Here is a 20,179-nt window from a genome sequence, read left to right as displayed (position 1 = left end):
GCTGGGCTGGGGGCGGGCCGGTCCCTGCCCCGGCCCCGGCGGGTGTGGCCAGCGGCGGGGGCGGGCCCGGGCCCCGGCGGTGGGGCGCAGTGTGTCCTCGGCCGGCAGCAGCGCAGCCATGGGGCGCATCGAGTGGGCCATGTGGGCCAACGAGCAGGCGCTGGCCTCCGGGCTCAGTGAGTCGGGCGGGGGCGCCGCTCCGGGCGGGGCGCTGGGGGCCACCGGGGGGCTGCGGGAGGGGAGCGGGGTGGGGGCAGTGGGGGGGGGCGGAGAAGGGAGCTGGAGGGTGATTGGGGGGAGTTGGGTGGGGATTGATCGGGGGTTGGAGGAGGGGGCAGTTGGGGGTTAGGGGAGCTGAGCTGGGGGGAGACGGAGAGTAGGTGGGATCTGGGGGTGAGAACTGGGCTAAGGGGAGCTGGGGGTGGGGTGGAGAAGGGGGTAGGAAGGGGGGTATGGGAGGATAGGGCTGGCAGGGAGCTGTGGGGCTAGGGGGGACGTAGGGTTTAAGAGAAGATCTGAAGTGGCTGCCTTACCCCAGGGTCATTCCTGGGGGTGGGGGGAGCCTCTGTGCCCTGCAGGGTCTGTGAGCAAAGCCCACTCCTCGTCCTTGCATTTCCCAAACGGCTGTTCCTCACTGGGGACCCAGCCTCCTCCCCCCCCAGTACCAGCCTCAGGGGGCCTGGGCTAGCACCCATCACCCTGCAGCTCTAGGCATCCCCAGTGGCTGGGGCTGAGGTTGAGGAAGTGAAAAGAAAATAAAAAGGGGAAGGAAGCAGCTGGGCTGTTTTTCTTCTCTTCTCCTCTTGCTTAACGAGTCTCTTCCATTGGCCTGATTAGCATCTCATGAAAACTCCCACTGCAGGGTGGGTACAGGGCCTGCGCCACCAACTTCACTTCTCTATAGAGACCCGAGTAAACTGGGTTTCTCTGGGGACTTGCTCATATGAGAGAGCTGCCGTTCAGCCCCCTAACCTGAATGCAGTTATCCCAGGATAAAGGCGCTTGAAACCGGAATCGCTGTCCTGGGCAGGAAGGGAAATAAATCACCCTACTGCTCCAGCACCTTTATCCTGGGACGACCCCCCTCGCCAACACAGGGATGTGGTAACGTTTCGAAGTGGAGCCAGGCCTCCGTTTGACACATGACGTGGGGCTGAGTCCTGTGGGAAGAGAGTTTGTACAGGGGTTTTTCTCTTCCAAAGTGTTCTTGAGCTAGGATTTGGGATCCCTCCAGGGCAGCGGTTCTCAACCTATTTATCATTGCGGGCCGCATCCAATATGACCTGTATGGCCCTGAGGGCGTCACATGGGCCGCAGCTGTGTGCTGACTGGGCTACAAGTGGCCCACAGGCCGCAGGTTGAGAACCACTGCTCCAGTGTCTAAATTATCTCGATCTGCCCTGCTGGCACCTCAGCTTCTTAGCCCCCAGCCATGACTTGACTGCGAACTTTGCTTAGCTGCCGTCCAGAGAGAAGAACCTAACTACATCATGGCACCACTGAGCCCCTTCGGTAGTTGGGGAACTCACTGGAAGTAGAGAGCGAGTGAGTGGCCAGGAGGGCCGGTTGGAAGAGAGGGATGAGACGGGGGAGCCTTTTGCTTCTTGGTTACAGGATGTTGTTACCATCAGGTGATTGTAGCCACCAAGTTTCATTACGGTCTAGTTCCCGTGGACAGTTGGTCATCACGAAATCCACTGTCAGTCTGGCACCCATCCTGGCAGTGAGGCTTAAAACCAATAGCTGGAAAGACTGGCCTCTGGGTGTGAAATTCTGGGCCCATTGAAGTCAGTGGCAGAACTCCTGCCGACTTTGCTGGCTCTGGGATTTCACCTTCAGGGTAGGTCTTCCCTGCAGTTGAGAGGGTAGGCAGACCTGAGCTAGCTTGCTAAAACTAGCAGTGTGTCTGGGGCGGGGGGGGAAAGGGGGGGTGGTATCATGGGCTAGCCACCCACGTACTGTCCTGCCTGGGTACGTACTGGGGCATCTACCCCATGCCGCTGCCACACTGCTAGTTTTAGTGAGCTGGCTCCATCTAAGATAGCTCAGTTCTGCCTACGCACGCTGCAGTCCACCTCCCGATTGGGGGGTAGGTGTACCCTGTGTTTCCTGCCACTTCCATGGCTGGTGCCTCCAGCTTGTGCTGATGGGGACGTGAATGAAGAGCAAGGTAGCTGTGGATAAATGAAGGAGCTGGGAGCTGCCAGGCCAGCACCAGCCTGGAACTCAAACCCACAAGTGGCCAGTTTATAAATGCAAATGTGCAATGCTGCATGCAAAATACACGTCTTGTGGGCCTGGCACGTAGGAATTGCCAGTCTGGGTCAAACGCAGGGTCCAGCTGGTCTGGGAACCTGTCTCTGGCAGTGGCCAGCCCCGGATGCTTCAACACAAGGTCCTAGGTGACTTGTAGCAGGCAGTGAGGGACTAGCCTGTCTGCAGGGAAGGCTGCTTCTCCACCCATCACTTAGGATTTGGTTTACAGCCTGAAGCAGGCATGGTTAGAGCACTTGGCTTTTAATCCTTACACCTGCTATCTGGGTAATTATGCATGGCAGTGTGCCTAATTAGTGGCTGGCGCCTAATTAGCGATGTGTGCATGTCATTATCTGAGTTGTGGGATTTGCTGTGGTAACTGTGGTAAATTAGACATGCCTAAAGAGTTAAAAGAAAGGCCCCAAAACAGGCAATGGGGGGCATTGCATTTAAGGCTCACAAGTCGGGCCATGTCTTGGGGTGGGTGAGAGAGGGTTGAAGATGGGGGTAGGGGTAGATGAAGCTACTTATTGAGCCTTGGACCCTTTGGGCTTATTTTTTCCTGTTTGGACATGGAAAGTCCCGAGGCGTCTGTTAGTCTAAAGGAACCGAATCCAGTGAACGGATCCTGGCAGCGGGGCTGTTTGCTTTGGTCAGCTAGAAATCTCTCGCTGCAGCAGATGCTGTGCTTCAGGGTTAATCGCCTCTGCTTCGAGAATGTCAAGGCTGCATTTGTGGGGGGTTTTTAAGCAAGGAAAGAATATGACGGGCTGCGCTGGAAACAAGGAAGTTTCTTAACTTTGGGCCTGCCTCTGAGAGTAGCATGACCTCCCTTAGACCTAAACCCTCCTCTCTGGCTGGCTCTGGGCTTTCACGCCAAATATGCTGGCCGTTGTCTAATCCAGTGACTAAAGAGCCAGGCAACTTCTGTCCCTCTGCTCCCACTCCTGTCCTGGCTGATGGGAAAGTGCAAGATGGGCGTCACAGGTGCACTAGCTGTGGTTTTTAAAAAGCCGCCTCTGGGCTGGCTTGGCCAGAGTGAGAGCTGCATCACCGGTCAGCTTGCCGGTGGGCGCTTGCCCTTCACAGGGGACCACGCCTGCAACACTGGCTCTGCTTTAGGGCAATGTGAAAATGCCCGGCCAGGCTGCTGCTATCTGGCAGATTCAGGTGCCAGCTGCTGTGACAGGGCAGGTGTGCCCTCGCTGGGAGGGGTTGTCTGTGCTCTCGCTGTGTGAATTGCAGGCTGGAGCCTGTTTCCAGCTCTTACCTCCCAGGGAGAGGCTTTGATTTAAAATCTTACCCAGGCTCCGTCTGTGGCGTGATACTGGCTGGGCGGGGAGCAGCAGCGGGGGTGGTTTGAGGTTGTACGGTGTGTGGGGGGGGTTTCTCTCCTGCATGAGAACTGTGTCTCTATAAATAGACAGAAACTACCCGCCAGGGCGTGTGGGGTGCTCAGTGCATGGCTAGACCTGGGATTAACTATCGCTCTGGAGCAGAGGAACATGGGGTCAGAGCCTGTTCCGGGCTCAGGGGAGATCAGCTCTTGGGTACCACTCGGAGAGAGTGTGGGGATGTTCACTCGGGTTTAGTAACCTCCTCTCTCTCTCCCTTGCCTCCTAGTTCTAGTGACGGGAGGGACTGTAGCCGTGGCTGCTCAGTTCAAAGGGTGGCAGTTTGCTGCCTACGCCATGTATCCTCTTCCAGAACCGCCGTCTGTCCCCAGGCGTCTGGCTGGCGAAGATCTCCGGAGGCTGCCGCTTCCTGGCTTTGCTCAGCACAGCTGTGGTTTAAAAGGGTGCCGACAAACGGCTCGGCTGTCGGGAGGTTGAGAGTCGCTGGAAAAGCTTTCGCAACGTCACAAAGTCAAAATGAAGAGCCTGGGAAGGGGCATTTCAGCCCCTCCCCCCTCAGGGACTAGAAACCCAAAAGCAGCCATTTGGGGGCCAGTGTATTGGAACCCGGAAGTGGACCTTACTATAAACAAACAGTGAAACTTACTGGCCGAGTTCCGCAGTCTAAGTGATGAAGTGCCCAGCTGCTGTGGCTGGGTTTGTAATGAGGCTGGGAACTTGTCTGCGGGTTAATAACCTCTGCGGCTCTGTATGCTAGAGCAGGGGTATCCAATCCTCACCTTGGCAGGGGCAAACGCCTCTCCTCTCTCCCTTCCCTGCCCCCTGCTGGGGTCAGTCAGCTGTTGTTACCCTCTGCCTGGCATTGCTTAGCTGGCTAACATTATGGGCTTTTTCTTGTCTCCCTCTGGAACATCAGGCATTGTCCATGGCCACAGGTGGGATCCTGGATTTGATGGGCTGATCTGCACCGGCCAGCCCTAGGCTGCTGCAGCTGGCAGCAGAAGCTCCCCAGGGTGGATGCTGGAGTCAAGGTCCCATCCAGGCAGCGAATGCCAGAGGGAGTCTGAAAAAGGCTTCTCCTGACCTCGTGGGTCTGTGCTGCATAGACCAAGGGGGTGGGGGCATTGGGAAGCTATTTTCCTTGACTGGTCCTCTTAGAGTGGCCGGGGTCTTCATCTGCTTGCTGGAGTACCCCCGGGGGAAGCGGAAAAAGGGCTCCACCATGGAGAGATGGTAAGTACTCCCCTGCCTTCACCTCCAGCTGCGTGTGTGGCGGGGTTGATCATAGAATATCAGGGTTGGAAGGGACCTCAGAAGGTCATCTAGTCCAACGCCCTGCTCAGAGCAGGACTAATCCCCAATTTTTGCCCCAGATCCTTAAATGGCTCCCTCAAGGATTGAACTCACAACCCTGCGTTTAGCAGGCCAATGCTCAAAGCACTGAGCTATCCCTCCCCCTCCCTCTCCCCTCGCAAAGGGGATTTTTTGGCTTTCAGTCCAGGCCCAAATTGACCCCTCGTGTTGCAGCCCCTCCTGGCAATGAAATGGCATGGAGAGCGGAGGCAATGTGCTCAAAGCTAAGGAAAAGAGATGGTGTCTTAAGCCATGGATAAGTAATCTGTGGAACTCACTGCAACATGATATTAAGGCCAACATCTTAGCAAGGTCCTAAAAAGGGATTTTGACATGGGCAGGCTTGAAAGGAGTATCCATGGCTAGATTAGATTGGATAAAACCCGATAAATCCTCATGCTTCAGGGCACTGGCCAGCAACTCACTGACAAGAGTTAGGAAGGAACTCTCCCCTATGAATGGGGTGATCCTTAATGCCCACAATGGAGTTTCTCATCCCTTCCTCTGAAGCAGTTGGTGTTGGTGGAAGACAGGTTATTGTTCCTCTGATCAGATCCAGTCTGGCAATTGCTTTGTTCTTCAGGCCTAGAAGGGCCAAAACATGCCTCTTCCTGCTCCAACAGCCCATGTCTCCAGACTGAATTACAGGAGAATCTCCGAGCAGTGTGGGGGTTATGACACATGGCTGAACAGCTTTATTCCACCAGCAGGATGGCGTGCTAGATAAGGTCTCACCCTGCCAGCAGTGGGGCGTTTCCATGGCAGTGATGCATGGCTTGGCTGGGGTTAAAAAGCCCAAAATGCAGCCGTGGCCCTGAAATTCATAGCTGGAGGGACTCTTTTGGAGAAGTCGTAAGGGAGCTGGAGTGGCCGAACTGGGCTCGGGTCTCTGGGTATTGCAGCCTCGTGTCCAGGGTGCTGACCCCCTCCATAGCAGCAGAGTTTTCTCTGCCTTGTCTGGCTGCCTGTCCTGTTGCAGTTCAGATCCCCAGAGTGCCAGGGACCGCTGGTCACTGCCCTGTTCACTAGTCGTTGGTGATCAGGTCGGGGGAGACTTCTGCGCTCCCACAATGTTTTCCACTGCCTGGGTGAGCATGTTAGATCCTGATCAGGATAGAGGGGGAGAGGGAGGGGTGAGGCGCAGGGCAGATTGGGGCATGTGATCGGGAGTGGAGGGAGGGTGCCCTTCTGTGTCATGTGCCCCATCCTCTGTAGGAATCCCATGCCTTTCTGACCCCTCCCCCCCCCGCTCTCTCTCTCCACCCAATGCAGTGGCCAGAAGTACCTGACAGCTGTGGTGAAGGTTTTTGGGCCGGTCACTAGGAATTACTACGTCCGGGCCATCCTGCATGCTGCGTAAGTCTGGCTGGCATCCCAGGGGGTGTGTGTGTGATCTCTGCTGAGCGAGTGCTCCCTGCTTTATCCCTTAGTCTGATCCCAGACGCAAACCGCAGCCGCTGCCAGCTCCTACCCGGGGTTACGTTTAACCATGTCTCAATACACACATCCCTGATCCCGAGTGAGGCCCAGCCCGGCTCGGGCTGAGGGGGTGTGCGTAGCCAGAGGGGATGGTTTCACTCCGTAAGCACCAGGTTTGAAATCCCTAATCCCCGCTCACCATGGGGTGAGATCCCCATAGGGTCAGTGTAACCCTCACCCTTCCAACATCGATCCGAGCCCACGACTGCTCTGAGTGAATGAGTGCCTGTTTGCCCTGGCCAAAAACGCTTTTTGTTTTCAAGCAGGATTCCCCCTGGGATCTGGCCCAAAGTTTTCCCTTTCCCCTGCTGTTACACAGCACAGAGTGCCCCCGTGGGCTGCTTCCCTCCACCCCAGAGGTGGCTGCATTTCAGGGGGGCTGTGTGCGTTGCATGGAGTTTGGGATGTGCTCTGCAAGGCTTCAGAATGGGACGCGTGAGACGGTTTCATTGATTTGGCGATGGGAAGCCAGCCTTTGCTCTCAGCAGGGGCTGGTTTCCGTATCCATTCCTGCCTCCTGGATGTCAACGGCGGGTGTCTCCCCAGCTTCAGTTCACAGGGAGTTTATGTGTAAACGGCCTGCTCTGCCCGCTCGGGAATTCTCCCAGGTTGCCTGCGGGGCTTGGCAGCTGTCTGGCCTCGGGTTTGGTTCTGAGCCCGTGGAGGAGAGTCTGCTCCCATCCCCCAAAGGTTGCAGCAGGGAGAAGCCAGGAGTGGGCAGCGAACTGTTCCTGCTAAACCCACACTGGAGTTTTGGGGTTGGCACCTTACCCAGCCTGTCCCTGTGCCCCGCACCATCTCCCCCATGGCAGACAGGCTCTTTTTGTCTGGCCAGCCACAGAGAGAACCAGGGATTTGACTCGCCAGCTGAGGAAACGTTTGATTTCTGGGTAAATGAAAGCCTGGATTCTGCAGAACGCATCAGAAGCCACAGAGAGAACCCGCTTCCCCCGCGCATTGCCCACAGGCCTTTGCTCCTAATTTATTTGGAGGCTTGTCGGCAAAGGTTTCTGTTGGAGCTAAATCTCTCTCTGTCTCAGTCTTGCAGTGCCGGCGGGTTTCCTGTTATCCACTATTCTGGGCACGGCGTGTTTGGGCATAGCAAGTGCCATCTATTTATTGGTAAGTGCCCAGTGCTGTCAACTCACTGACCTTGTTAGCTCCCTCGGGCCTTATTTCTACAGATCAGGCGCTTGGTGGATTGGTTTTCTGAGAATGGCACCAGGCAGCACCTGCCTTTCTACTCACCCTGCGTGATGCCTTTATCACCTTTTGTTTGCTTCTGCTTTAACCATGGATATAGTTGACAGGAATTTATTTGCCCCCCAATGGTATAGTCTAGTGGTTAGAGCATGAGAGAGGCAGGACTCCTGGGTTCCATTTCTGGGTCTAGTGTTTAGAGCAGGGGACTGGGACTCCTGGGTTCGCGTCCTAGCTGCCACTGCTTTCCCACCTGATCGGTGTGTGCCTCGGTTTCCCCATCAACAAACTGGATGGTGTTTAGCTACAGTCCCCCACAAGGGGTTAATTAGTTAATATTTGTACAGAGCTGGCAGGGTGTCATGTGTAATACAACCCCAAGGCCACCGCCTCCTTTGCTTTCCCTCGGTCTGACAGAGACGTTTCTCTGCCAGGTGCTGAGTGCCCCCTGCTGGCTAACTTGAATGCTGAGCACTCTGGATCCCTAAACACCTCCAGGGTCCATCTAGAGTTAGGCTGGCCAGCAGAAGCGCCCGTTATGTGAATGGGAGATGGTGGGGGTGATAGCTGTGTGGACGGGTTCCTAACATCATTTCTTCTGCCCTGGGCCTGAGGGAGGCCCTCTGGAGGGGAGGGCTGGCTGGGAAAGGGGTGACTCGGCTCTCACTGCCCTGTGGGGGCTGCTTTGCAGGCTGCGATCCGCGGCGAGGAGTGGAACCCCATCGAGCAGAAGCCCCAGGAGCGGCCACAGGTGGGAGGAGGCACCATCAAGCAGCCCCCCACCATGCCCCCGCCGCGGCCGCCCCCAGAAACGCGCAAGAAGCAGCCCGCGGAGGAGGCCAGCCAGGAAAATCCCATCCCAGTCACCATTGAGGTCGGGGGAGTCGGGCGCTGAGCACGCTCTGTCTGCAGCCGGGCGCCCCCACTGCCAGCTCCGTAGCCTGTTGCCCCCTTCACCGATGCTCCCTCCCGGGGTCCAGCCTGCTCCCCATCCCCCTGGACAGCCAGTTCCCCCCCCTCCCAGCTCTAGAGCCCCATCACCCCTTCACACTAGAGCCCGCTCAGGACCCCCCAGTGTCACAGAGCCCGGCAGCCTCGGTGTTCTTTTGCACGGTGGAGGGCTGTGGGGCCCACTCTGCCCATGTGGGGGTGGGGGGGCAGCTGTCTCCTGCTGGGCCCCTCCCCTGTATGGGTGCGTGGTCGTGCTGAAGGGCAGCACTTCAGTGGATTGTCTCCTTTTGATACTGTAATAAAACGAGTGACGCGATCTCTGATCTCACTGCACGGGAGGGGGCTGTGGCTGGCTGGGAGAGGGGGTGCAAGCAGGCAGGATCCCCCAGGCCTTGCATTTTCCACCTTGCCATGTTGTTCTGCCAGTGCTGAGATGCCTGGACCCTGCCCCATCCCCCTCTGGTACCAGGGCATCCCGTCCACGCCTCGTCTACATCTTCTCAGGCACCAGCCTCTCTCAGCATGGCTAGCCTCAAAGGATGGGTTACAAGGAGAGCCCTTTTCAGCCTGCCAGGGCAGCTCCGGGGGGCAAGATCCCTGGGGCAGGAGCAGGGACACGGTGTGGACCGCTGCCATCGTCTGGCTGCTGGGGGAAGCCAGCATCCAAGGGGATCTCTGGGTGGGGCAGGGGGTGCTGTGAGGAGGTTGAGTGGTTCCTGCAGGGGGTGTCTCTACCACCCAGCTCCAGTGCTGGCTGGGGACCCCAGGCTCACCCTCCTCCTCTGCTGGCTGCCTGATGGGGCTGGGGGTGGGTGGGGAGGCAGAGAGTTGGGTGGGGGCCGGTGCTGGGATGGGGGTCAAAGAGTCAGGTCCAGGGAGGAAGGGGTCCTTCCTCAGCCCCCTGAGAGGTGAGCGCCAGAGGCAGCTGAGCTTCCCCTGGGGCCTGAGCTGGGGGGGGGGGGGGGGTCCCCCAATCCCAGGTGCTTGCTGGGGCTGAGTCGTGGGTAGGGTCAGAGTCTGGCTGAATTTGTGGTTCTGGACTGCAGGGGGCGCTGTGCGCTTGCTGGTGCTATTCAGCCAGGGCAGCTCCAGCTGTGAGGGCAGGGGCAGCCCTGGGGCGGGGTGGGGTGGGCAGGTGGTAGGATTGCCCCCATCCCATGTGGGCAGTGAGGGTGCTGGGGTGAGGGGCTGGCTGATGTCCTCTGGGCCCAGGATGGATGGTGGACAGGCAATAGGAGCCATGGAGGGGAGGGCAGCCAGCCCATGGCCCCCAAGGGCCAGTTTGCACCCATGTGGGGCTAGTGTTTGCAAGGGCATAGTTGCTGGTTGTCCGTGGTTGCTACATTCAGACGGGGCACTGAATGGCTGGCACGTCGCAGCCGCCTTGGGCACATCGGGCTGGGGGCAGTGGATTCCCCCACCCAGACCCTGGGTCGGCACCGGTGTCCGGAAGGTGAACAGCACCGTGGCCCAGGAGGAAATGAGCCGGGTTTCTCCTTTCCCCCAAGGCAGCTATTGTCTCCTCTCCTTGCGTCAATCAGGGCCCGAGACATGAATCACCCCGGGCTCCCTCCCTGGCCTAGCCTGTCCTCCCCTTGCCCAGGCAGGGCTGGCCTGCAGCAGTTGTGTACCCCATTCCTGACCTCAGCCCGCTCGCCCCTGCTTCCAGGTGTGCCAGCCCTCCATGCTCAAGTTGCACCGTTGTGCGTGTCGTGATTGCACCACGTCTGTTCCGTCGCGGCCCGGACCGTGCCAGGAAGGGCTCACGCAGCAGGTGGTGTGACAGAGCCTGGGGGGCCAGGGGTTTGGCCTGTGACCCACGCAGCGCTGCCCCGGCACTGTGGACTGGCTACGCACCCAGCCACGGTGCCGCGGCACTGTTGGCTCTGGCCTGGGGGGTACCTGTACCTGCCTCAGAGTCACACGCGTAGACACTGGGCTTAGTTAACAGGTCAGCAGTTGCGGGGTGGGGGGAGCTGTCTGCTACTGTCTGTACAGCGTCCTAGGACAGTGGGGGCTGCTCGTGGCTGGTCCTGGGCTGTGTTGCAAAGGCCACTGGGCCCAGGGATGCGCCTAGACGATCGCTGACGTGCACGACGCCAGAGTGAGGGGCCTAGGTGCCTACAGAAGGATTGGGGAGAGACGGGGCTCATAGAGTGAGTCGCAAAAACCAGCGCGCTGAGTGGGGAGCTGCCCGAGCCAGCCGGGGGGGGGGGGGGGGTGATAGCGGGGTGGGTGCGAAGCCCTGCTGCTCTCTGGGAGATTGGGGTGCGGGCTGCCCCCTCGCGTAGTGCCGAGGGCACTCTCCTCCTTTGCCACACCAGCACCAGCCTCTTAGCATTTAGCCCAGTGGGTGGGGTGTACGGTGGGAGCACCCCGGTTAACTCCCCTCCCCGCCGGACGGGATCAGCTCCCCCATCTCCAGTTGGTGCCCTACCCGCTGGCATCGGGGGTGTGCTGCCCTGCGGCTCCGCCAGGCCGCCCCCTTGCAGCTATTGTACTGGGGCAGTGGGGCCGGGGGGGGGGGGGGGGGCTCAGAGGCCACTTCAAACCCTTCCTCCCCTTCACATCGAGGGGGTGGGCATGAGACCCAGCTGCGGACCCTAACCCTGGGTTGAGTCACGGGGGAGGCTGCTCCCGCCCGCCAGCGGGCCTGCAGCTGTGGGAGCCCATGCCTGTAGGTGAGCTATGAGTGCAGATAGCAGCTCAGGGCCCCATGGGTGACTCGTGTGTGTGTGTGGGGGGGGGGGGGGGGATCCATCCTCGGGCTTCATGTCCGGCCAGCTGGGCATGAGGCTGCGTCGCACACGTGCCGAGACAGACCCGGCGGAGCCCTGTGGCTTTAGGGGGCCTACGATGTGCAGTGGCTGCTGAGCGGGGGGTTTGCGAAGCCCAGTGGGGCCTGATTCTGGGATTTAGACACTGAGGTGTCGGGCACTGAATGCTCTCTGGGCCTCTAGCCTGAACAAGAAAAACCTGGTTCGGCATGACAGTGACGCTTGCCCAAGGCCCCCAGCAGCACCTGAAAGCCGGGCACGAGGACATCCCGGGCAAAGCGGCTGGTGCTGCGTGGTCTGTCCTATCACCTCCCCCCCCACCCCCAACCGTCACGAAGGCCAGCACCACACCGGGTTTTGGGGCCATCGCCAGCAGACACGTCAAAGCACATGGGCCGGTGTGTAAACCACGCCAGCCGAAAGGGCCCGGTGGGTGCGAGGCGGGCCCGTGACCTGTTTCGGGGAACGGCGCGCCCAGGCCTGCCGCAGTCTGGCCCCATTCTGCGTCAGCTGCCCAAGCAGAAACAAAACCCAGAGCCTGTGGAAACTGCGTGGAGCTACAAAACACGTCTCATTTTTATAGCGCACGGCTGGCCGCCCGAGGTGCTGATCCCAGCCTGCCCGCCTCCTTCGCGGGAAAGACTGGGTCTGCGTGTTCGTGAGCGCCCGGTGGCATGCTGGGTACACGTCCTGCTTGGGCCAAACGCACGGGCCACGAAGGGGGGGGGGATTGTGGTGTTTGTTGAGGTGCTCGTGATACCGGGCAGTTCTGGATGGCAGCTCCGGGCTGGCAGGTCAGCCACGCCAGCTGTTGCTCTGGACCCTGACACGTCCCGGTATGGATCGCCGGCTCGGGGCTTAGCTAAAGTACGTCACCGTACAGCCACGGCAGTAATTACCGTGGTGGGTCACAGCCACACTTGTTCCTTCTGGTGGCAGTGTGCGGCCTCACCAGGAACGCTGCCACCGACTGACGTGGGGCAGTGGTGGGGGGAGGGGGGCTGACCGCTGGAGCCTGGCAGCCCAGGGACTGATAGCCTCGGCTGTAGGCACTGAGCTCTCCGCCGGTTTCCCTCCCTGCCCCTCCCCCCTAAAGCTGTAGGGTGACCAGATATCCTGATTTTATAGGGACAGTCCCAATTTTTGGGTCTTTTTCTTATATTGGCTCCTCTTATCCCCCCCACCCCAGGCCCGATTTGTCACACTTGCTGTCTGGTCACCCTACAAAGCTGTCAGGTGGGCACCAGCTCATAACTGGGCCCGCCCACCCCAACAGCCTGAGCCCTTCTCCCTTCCTCCCCCAGCTCCCCACTTGCCCCTGCTTGCCCTGGCCCAGTGCTGACAGCCCAGCGATGAGGCCTCATGGGCTTCCATTTCACAGCAGGGAGTGTATTATTCCACATTTCGGCTCCGGCTCAGGCTGTCAGCTGGCCCCAGGGGGGAGGTGAGGGCTCCGTTCCTTGGGCTCCCACCCTTGGGAGCCAGAGAGGTAATGTGAAATAATAGCAGCTGTGAAACTGACATTCTTGTCAATTTCACAGCTGGCAGACCCCCTCCCTGTGAAACTGAGCCCAGTGCAGGGTCACAGCTGGGCTGTCAGAACCAGCGCTGGGAAGGGGAAGATCCTGCTGTGAGCCCCTCTGCTGGGGCTGACAGCCAGGAGCCCAGCTACCTGCCAGGGAAGTCTCATGGTGGGGGAAGAGACCCACAGCCTGGCCGGGGCTGTTCCCTGCCCCCATCCCTCACTGGGAAGCAGTAGCAGGGGCTGGGACTGGGGGAGCTGTGACTCCTGTACCCCGCTGACAGCTTGGGCTGTCAGTCCCAGGACTTGGGGATGGGAGGTCAGCCCTTTTGGGACTGGCCGCCAACAGCCGATGTAAGTCATGCAGGGTCTACACAGACCCACGGTGAGCGCTACACCCCTCGTGGCGGGGGGGGGGGGGGGCATCATGATGTCGGGGTAACGGGCTGCTTACTTCGGCAGGCGCACCATCGCAGTGGACATGGCCATAACTAGGGTGACGTACGCACCCTTTCGGTGCCCTAACTCTGTAGTCCCACCCTCCGGCTGGGCCATGTTGTTATAGCCCAAATGCCTCCCCTCCCTTTAGGAAGTTCCCTGGGAAGGCACATTAGCAGTATATATTGCTAAAGCTATTGCAAGGTGAAAGATGTGCACGTGGGGAGTGGAAGTTTTTTTACAGGGTATAAAAGGCCAAAAAAAAAGCTAATTAAATAGTTTAGTTAGCTTAATTTGAAAATAAAACGCTGGCCCCAGCCAGTCCAAGGTCGCAGTTTGCAGCCGACTTTTGGCTGCAAGCCGAGAAAGGCGGGGGCTTTAAAGTTGCCCAAGCAGCCATAAAAAAAGAAAATTTAACTGCACAGACATGCACTTTCAAACAGCAAAGCCAGCAAACAAGAAAACAAAGCCCAGGGTTGCAGAGTCTGAAAACACAAACACAACAACAAGGGGCAGGGCGGGGAGGGGGCAAGCCAGGTGTCCCTAAAGCCAAGGTGTTAAAAAAAAAAACCCACAAGAAGCTGGTTTAGACTGGCACAAAGAGCACCAGGAACAAAGGTCATGGAATAACCCCCCCCCCCCCCCAAGAAGCCCAGGACTTATAACCCTACTAAAAGCTGGAGCAATTCGGAGAGCACAGCAGATCCTTGGATGGCCTGGGCCCAGGACAGCACTCCTGCCCACCTTCCCCGCCCGCCTTCTTCTGACATGACACTCAGACCTGGCCAGTCTGGGTCGTGCGTGTGTGAGAAAAGAAGTGGGTTAGGGCTTGGGGCATTAATGCTTACTTTCTTCCCTTAAGTAACGTGGCCGCATTCCTAACACTCTCTGCTGTTCTTTTATGATTTTATTCATAAAGCTTTAAACTGTAAACACTTGGTGTGTTGTGTCCTCTCTTCCCCAAAAAACCCTGTGGCCCCAGCATGATCAACTGTGGCCCCAGGAAAATTGGAAACAAAAATCTGCCACGATGCCATGCTGGTGCCAAGTGGTGCCACTGGGCGCAGGGGTCAAGCAACCGGTCGAGGGAGCAAGGTAGGCCAGGAGGACAACAGGGGGCTTGGACGGGAGCAAACGAGGGAGGGGAAGCCAGAGCAGGTGCTCACATGTATCAGGTGGGGTCAGTGCTGGGCTGTGGGCTCAATGCACCGATGAAGGACAGGCTGACCCAGAGGCCTGCTGCCCTTGCCGGAGACTAGCCCGGGAGTCCGGATCACTCTTTTGCCCACCCCCGTCTCGCACTGGGTGGAATAGCCCATCCTCTAGCTCATTCCCTAATTAGGCTGGGTTTCCAGCACACCAAGCTGGGCCCATTCCTCTCCTTGTTCATCAGGCACGGCCCTTGGCTTGCCTCAGTCGCCCCTTTTGTTAGGCCTGAGCCGTCTCTCTGCTTTTCAGACCCCTGCCTTTCCACTCACTGGCACAGGGTGTTGCAGCCAGAAGCACGTTCCAGCGGCTGAGCTCACAACTTGGGTAGAGTTGCAAGACCCCCGCCTCCCCCCAAAATGATAACAGCAGTTCTCCAACTCACCCCAAACCTCACTGGCCAAAGAGTCGTGTAACAAACAAGGCTGAGCCCTGGACGCTTTCCATAGCGACATAAAACTTTATTTGCTGGCACTTCTCCCACTTCCACACCAGAGAAATTACATCCCAGGAACAACAGATGCTTTCAACAAATCAGCAACATTCAAATCCAGGCAATATTAAATAGGGTGGCTTAACAGGGACACAATAAATAACAATGGCTTGGCATAAATAATAATAATAATTAGGCATTATCACACACTCACCAGAATTCACAATAAGGACACATGGAGCTTAAATAAATAGATTTTCCCCGGTAGCTGTGGAGCTTGGAGGGCTGGCCCTGGGGAGAGCGTGCCCCCCGAGCCATGTTCAAAAACAACAACAGCAGCTGCTGCAAAGGAAATGGCCCTGCTGGTGTGTAGTCTTGGGTCCAGCTGGGTGCTGGGCTGGCCTGGTGCACTGAGCACACATGCGGCCACTTGGTTTACGCTTTACAAGCCGCGAGCCACAGGGATTGCTTTGCAGGGGCATTTTGAAGCTCATGAGGGACTATAAGCACTGCCCAGAGCCGGCAGCCTCCCGTCAGCATGGCCAGAACAGCTCATTGGTGTCCCACTTGGCAGGCCTGATTTCCAATGCAAGACTTCAGGCTGTGGCTAGTATGAGACAGGCCAGGGGATTGGATCTGTCTCAGTGTTTTTCCAAAGAAAATGTTTCTCGGTAACAAGGGAGCCAGCACCTTCATCTCTGGGGACAGCATCTCCCATCAAATAGAAATAAATAAATAATCAATAAATACACAGAACAAATCAGCATCAAGGCTGGCTGGCCCCGACCCCTGTCGGCCCAGCTGGGGGCCATCTGGGCTGGACACAGCCTTGTAATAGCCCATGGTTCCCTGCGTTGCAGCGTCAAGGACGGCTGCAGGGTATTGCAGGTCTCCCAAGGGGCTGGGAATGCGCAGAGCACAGGCTGATCACCCCACTTCACAGCTTGCTGGCCAGTCAACGTGCTTGGGTTTGCTAGGAAAGTATATGTGAGACCCCAGCCCACAGAGCATCTTAAGGCTGCAAAGTAAAGCAGCAAGGACAATGCTCGTCGGTATGCACTGCTTTCTGCAGGGCAGAGTTAAGGCTATGGAGGCAACCCCAGCTTTGCCATTGCTTCATTGTGCAGCCTTTACTGTCAGGTTTTTCTGGCTGGAATTTCATATGTTTTGGGGTTTTTTTTTTAAAGACAAATGTAGCCACACAAAGAAGAGCCCTGGCATGCTCTCTGTTAGCGAGCACCCGGAGGCAGTGCCTGGCACAATGTGTGCAATCAGCAAGGCGGGTGTGCTCGCCTACCTCCATAACACCCCTCCTCCTCCTGTCACATGCACCCTCTATCTACCTTGGGGAAGGAGGCAGGGCCAGCCAGGCATGAGGTCTGTAATAAACACAAGAGCATTAGAATGAGCCCTCCAACAGGCTAGTGGCCTGTGGCTAATGCCAGTTGCTTCAGAGGAAGAAATACATTCCCGCTCGCCTCCCAAGAGATGCACCTAATTGTGCAAAACTCTAGCAAGGAGAAAATTCCTTCCTGGCCCCTCTAGCTGGCAGTCAGGTGGTGCCCTGAAGCATGAGGATTCACAGCTCTTTTCATTGCATTTCCAGCTTGCAAAGCACCTGCAGCTCAACCTGGGCAGCTGACGGTTTGGATTTCAGGATCACCAGGTGGCAAGCTGGAATCCAGATCCCAGGACAGCTAGCTGGTTGGGGTTGGTCTCGCTAATAACAGGGAACTGGTTCCATAGGGCCTACAATTGAAATAAATAGTAAGTAAGTGCTTTAAAACAAACATACTGGTCTGTGTGACATGGTCACACTGCGGGTCTGGGGTTAACATGCTGGAAACCAGCTGCCTCCACAGGAGCTCGGCTGCTCCAGCATCTGTCACATGTGTTCAGCCGCTGGACCTGGGGAGGACACAGGTGCAGCCGACCGGCACCTTGATGTAGTCCATCTCGAAGGCAAAGGTCCCAGGGCTGGCACTGTGCGGGCATGGCTTGCGGCGAAGCACCATCATGGTCTGGCGCATGGGCACGGAGTTGAGCGAGGCCGTCTCCCGGCCTGTCTTGGCGTCAATGCAGCCGGTACACAGGCACTCGGCGAAGGCCAGCTTCCGCGGGTAGCGGTTCTCATCCTCATCGATGCTGCGGGAGAGGAGAAGGGTCACGCCACGCTCTGGGAGAGGCAGAGCTCATGCAGCCCCAGCTCCCACTGGCAGCAGCCTCGCCATGCTCAGAGCTCAGCTGGCATCTGAACACTTGAAACTCCCCTGTGTGACCTGGGGGGCACAGGAGCTGGCCACGCTCCATCCCCCATGGATGTCAGTGAGAGCTGCGGGTGTCCAGTCCCAATGCCATGTTTCCAAGCGTCTCCATTCACCCAGCTCTGCCCCAGACATCCTGCGTGCCCTTGGGCAAATCACTTAGCTTCTCAGTGGCCCTCCTGTATGATGCGGATAATCTCTCACAGGGGTGCGGGAGGATAAATACATGAGCTGCGCTGGGGATAGGGCCATGGAAGTACCTTCAGTAGATAGTTCCATATTGCTGCACCATCTGGAGATTCGTTCGGGGTCTATTTAAGGCCTGTTTCCACTGGATGGACCCAAGGAAACAGTTTCGATGAGCATTTGGGCACTCAGTTTCCCCATCTATGAAATGGGGACAGTAATACCTCCCTCCCAGGGCAGGAAGGGAGACAGTAGTTCATGGTGCATCAGCGCTAAGCTCCAGGAGAGGGGTCCAAGCCTGCCCTGGCTGCAGGGGATGGACAAGGTGTAAACAATCAACAGGTCTTCTGTTCTGCAATTCTCTTGCAGAGATTTACCAGCTGGGGAGATTTGCTCTAGGGCCACAGTGGTCTTTTTCTCTCAGAGATCCCCTGTGTGTCTCTCACTGAACCGGGGGTTCCTATGACTCCCCGGGGAGTCCACAGATCAGTAGTTCCTTAGCAACTGTCTGTTCCTTTGTGGCTCCCTGGCTGGGGAGCAGTGGGACTGGAGTGTTTTGCTCCTGCTTTGTGTGGGGGAGAACCCACAACCCTTGTTCTGCCGCGGGAACCTTTCCACCTGTCAGCCCTCGCTCCCTACAGGGGATTTTCATACGGAGCCGGTTGGTCTTCAAATAAAAAGGACCAGCGACAGCCATGCTCAGACGGCATCCGGTGCGTTCGTGGGGCTGCGCGAACGCTAGCGAGGGACAGCTAGCGTCAGCCCGCTCCCCAAGAGAGGAAACCGAGGCACAGCCAGGGGAAGAGGTGTACCAAGGTCACGCTGGGTGGCGGGGTCAGAGCTGAGCCTCGAGCCCAGGAGAGCTGCGATCACTAGGCCGTGCAACCCCGACTCAAGCCTGCTAGGCACAGAATGCTGCCAGGTCTCACTGTCTAAGGTTCCTCCCCATGCAAACCCTGCCCACCCAGGGGCGGCCCAGGCCTACCGGTATCTCCAGGGAGAGAGGGAGCGCTCGTTGGGCTCGCTGTTGATGGTAGCCTGGAGCTGCAGAGCCGGGCAACCATCTACTTGGCGCTTGCGTCTCTGGCCTCCGTCCTGCTGCAGCTTTTCCAGGTGTGGCACCAGCTGCACGGGGGCGTAGCGGTCCCACTTCATGGTCCTGCTCACAAAGTGGGTGGGCAGCTCCCCGGCCTGCAGCTCCTCCTGGCTGAAGCAGTGGTGGTGGTGATTGCGGCGGTCCCTTGACCGCCCCTGGGCTTGGCCGGCCGACAGCGAGAGAAGGAGCAGGGCGCACAGCACCCCCTGATGTACAGAGACAGGGGGGGGAGATAAGTGCCTGCAGACGAGCAGCCTTCCCAGGAGGGACGTCCCGTGACAGCCCGGGGGACACCTCCAGAAAACGCCCTCCCCTCTGCAATCATTGCCGGCTTTCCCATGAGCCTGAGTCCTGGGGCAATACAGTCCCACCCCACCCCGCAGGCCCGGAGAACAGTCACAGCTGCCATTGCATTTTATCTACACACACAGTCACACAATGGACTGTGCATATTCCCCCCAGGCCTCTACAAACATACAGTGTGTAGGTCTATACACCCCCTTCCCACACAAACACACAGCTTATATGTGTATCCACACACCTCTCCACATAGTGTGTGTGTATATATGTACACACACACACAAAGCATATATATGTATCCACACTGCTCTACACAAACAGGGTGTGTATATAGGTACACCCCCCCACCATGCACACACACAGAGCTTCTATATGTACCCACACAGTGTATATATCTATACATATGTACACACACCGCTCTACACAACCCTACAGTATGAGATTGCCAGCTATGGACCTGCCCACCCACCCTTATTCTGCTTAACTGCTGACCCCCTTTGCCACTCAGCCTTCCTGGCCATTGCCTCACACACAGCGTGCCAGGAGGGCCGCACTGGCATGGGTGCCGAGCCAGCCCAGGTGCTGGGAATCCCTTGGCGAAGAGCTGGCCGAGGCAGCCGCCTTACCACGCTGGCTGAGTCCATGGAGGAGGGGGAAGACCAAGTGGCTTGGAGCAGGTGATGCGTCCTCAGGCTGCAGAGCGTCTGCTCTCTTCTGTGGCTCTCCCTAGGCTGGCTGCTCCTGCCCTCAGGGGTGGTAGGTGCAGTGACAGGTGTTCTCTGGCCAGGTCTCTGGCTGCCTGAGTTTATATAGTGACCGTGTAGGTGATGTACACACACCTGGAAACTCCAAACACTCAACCTCTCTTCCTCCTCCCATTTTACCTCGGCTACTTCCTCTTGGGCAGGAGCAGGACAGTGGCTAATTGATTGTAAGAGTCTCTCTTCCTTTATTCTGCAATCTGTTAATCATTGGCTCAGCACTTTAGGGGCGAGGTGGCCCGGGGCAGGGAGCTGGGGGAATGTGGGGGAGTCCTTTTTACAGGCTGCCATCTCCCTGCTGTTCCCCACATGTGGCTCCCTCTGGAGCTTGACCCAGGGACCATGTGTTTGATTCGGGAGGCAGAGGAAGATATGCCCCAGCTGAGCTTGCGGGGTGTGTGTGTGTCCCACAACTCAGTCCCCCCTTGGCTTTGGAGACTGCCACTTGGGACGAGCTGGCTGACGCTCTGCTAGGGCTGGTGGGCGCCCAGAGCAGAGGGGTCTGGGTTTGTGTGGGCGGGTGCCTGTTTGGGTGGCACACTTGCCTCAAGGATGAGATGATGCAGGATCTGCTCATCTTACACCGCTCCAGGAAGAGACGT

The 20,179-nt window shown here is 57.9% G+C and overlaps 2 protein-coding genes across 2 annotated transcripts; one reads left to right on the top strand and one right to left on the bottom strand.

Annotated features, from left to right (window-relative positions):
• Positions 1 to 28: 28 nt before the first annotated feature.
• CYBA (cytochrome b-245 alpha chain) lies at positions 29 to 8,910 on the top strand. Its single transcript, XM_073308183.1, has 6 exons — positions 29 to 176; positions 3,880 to 3,949; positions 4,770 to 4,844; positions 6,237 to 6,320; positions 7,484 to 7,565; positions 8,335 to 8,910. Exons 1-6 carry the CDS (start codon positions 119 to 121, stop codon positions 8,536 to 8,538), a joined length of 573 nt encoding a protein of 190 aa, XP_073164284.1. The 5' UTR covers positions 29 to 118; the 3' UTR covers positions 8,539 to 8,910.
• Positions 8,911 to 14,974: 6,064 nt separating this feature from the next.
• On the bottom strand, positions 14,975 to 19,631 carry IL17C (interleukin 17C). The gene is made up of 3 exons (XM_073308181.1): positions 19,443 to 19,631; positions 18,406 to 18,722; positions 14,975 to 17,115 (listed from the first exon to the last, which is right to left on the bottom strand). Exons 1-3 carry the CDS (start codon positions 19,458 to 19,460, stop codon positions 16,866 to 16,868), a joined length of 585 nt encoding a protein of 194 aa, XP_073164282.1. The 5' UTR covers positions 19,461 to 19,631; the 3' UTR covers positions 14,975 to 16,865.
• Positions 19,632 to 20,179: the final 548 nt, after the last annotated feature.

This window comes from Lepidochelys kempii, chromosome 12 (genome assembly GCF_965140265.1).
Source record: "Lepidochelys kempii isolate rLepKem1 chromosome 12, rLepKem1.hap2, whole genome shotgun sequence".
Classification (NCBI taxonomy): domain Eukaryota; kingdom Metazoa; phylum Chordata; order Testudines; family Cheloniidae; genus Lepidochelys; species Lepidochelys kempii.
Note: the sequence above shows the minus strand (reverse complement) of the source record. Positions and strands in the feature narration are given on the sequence as shown.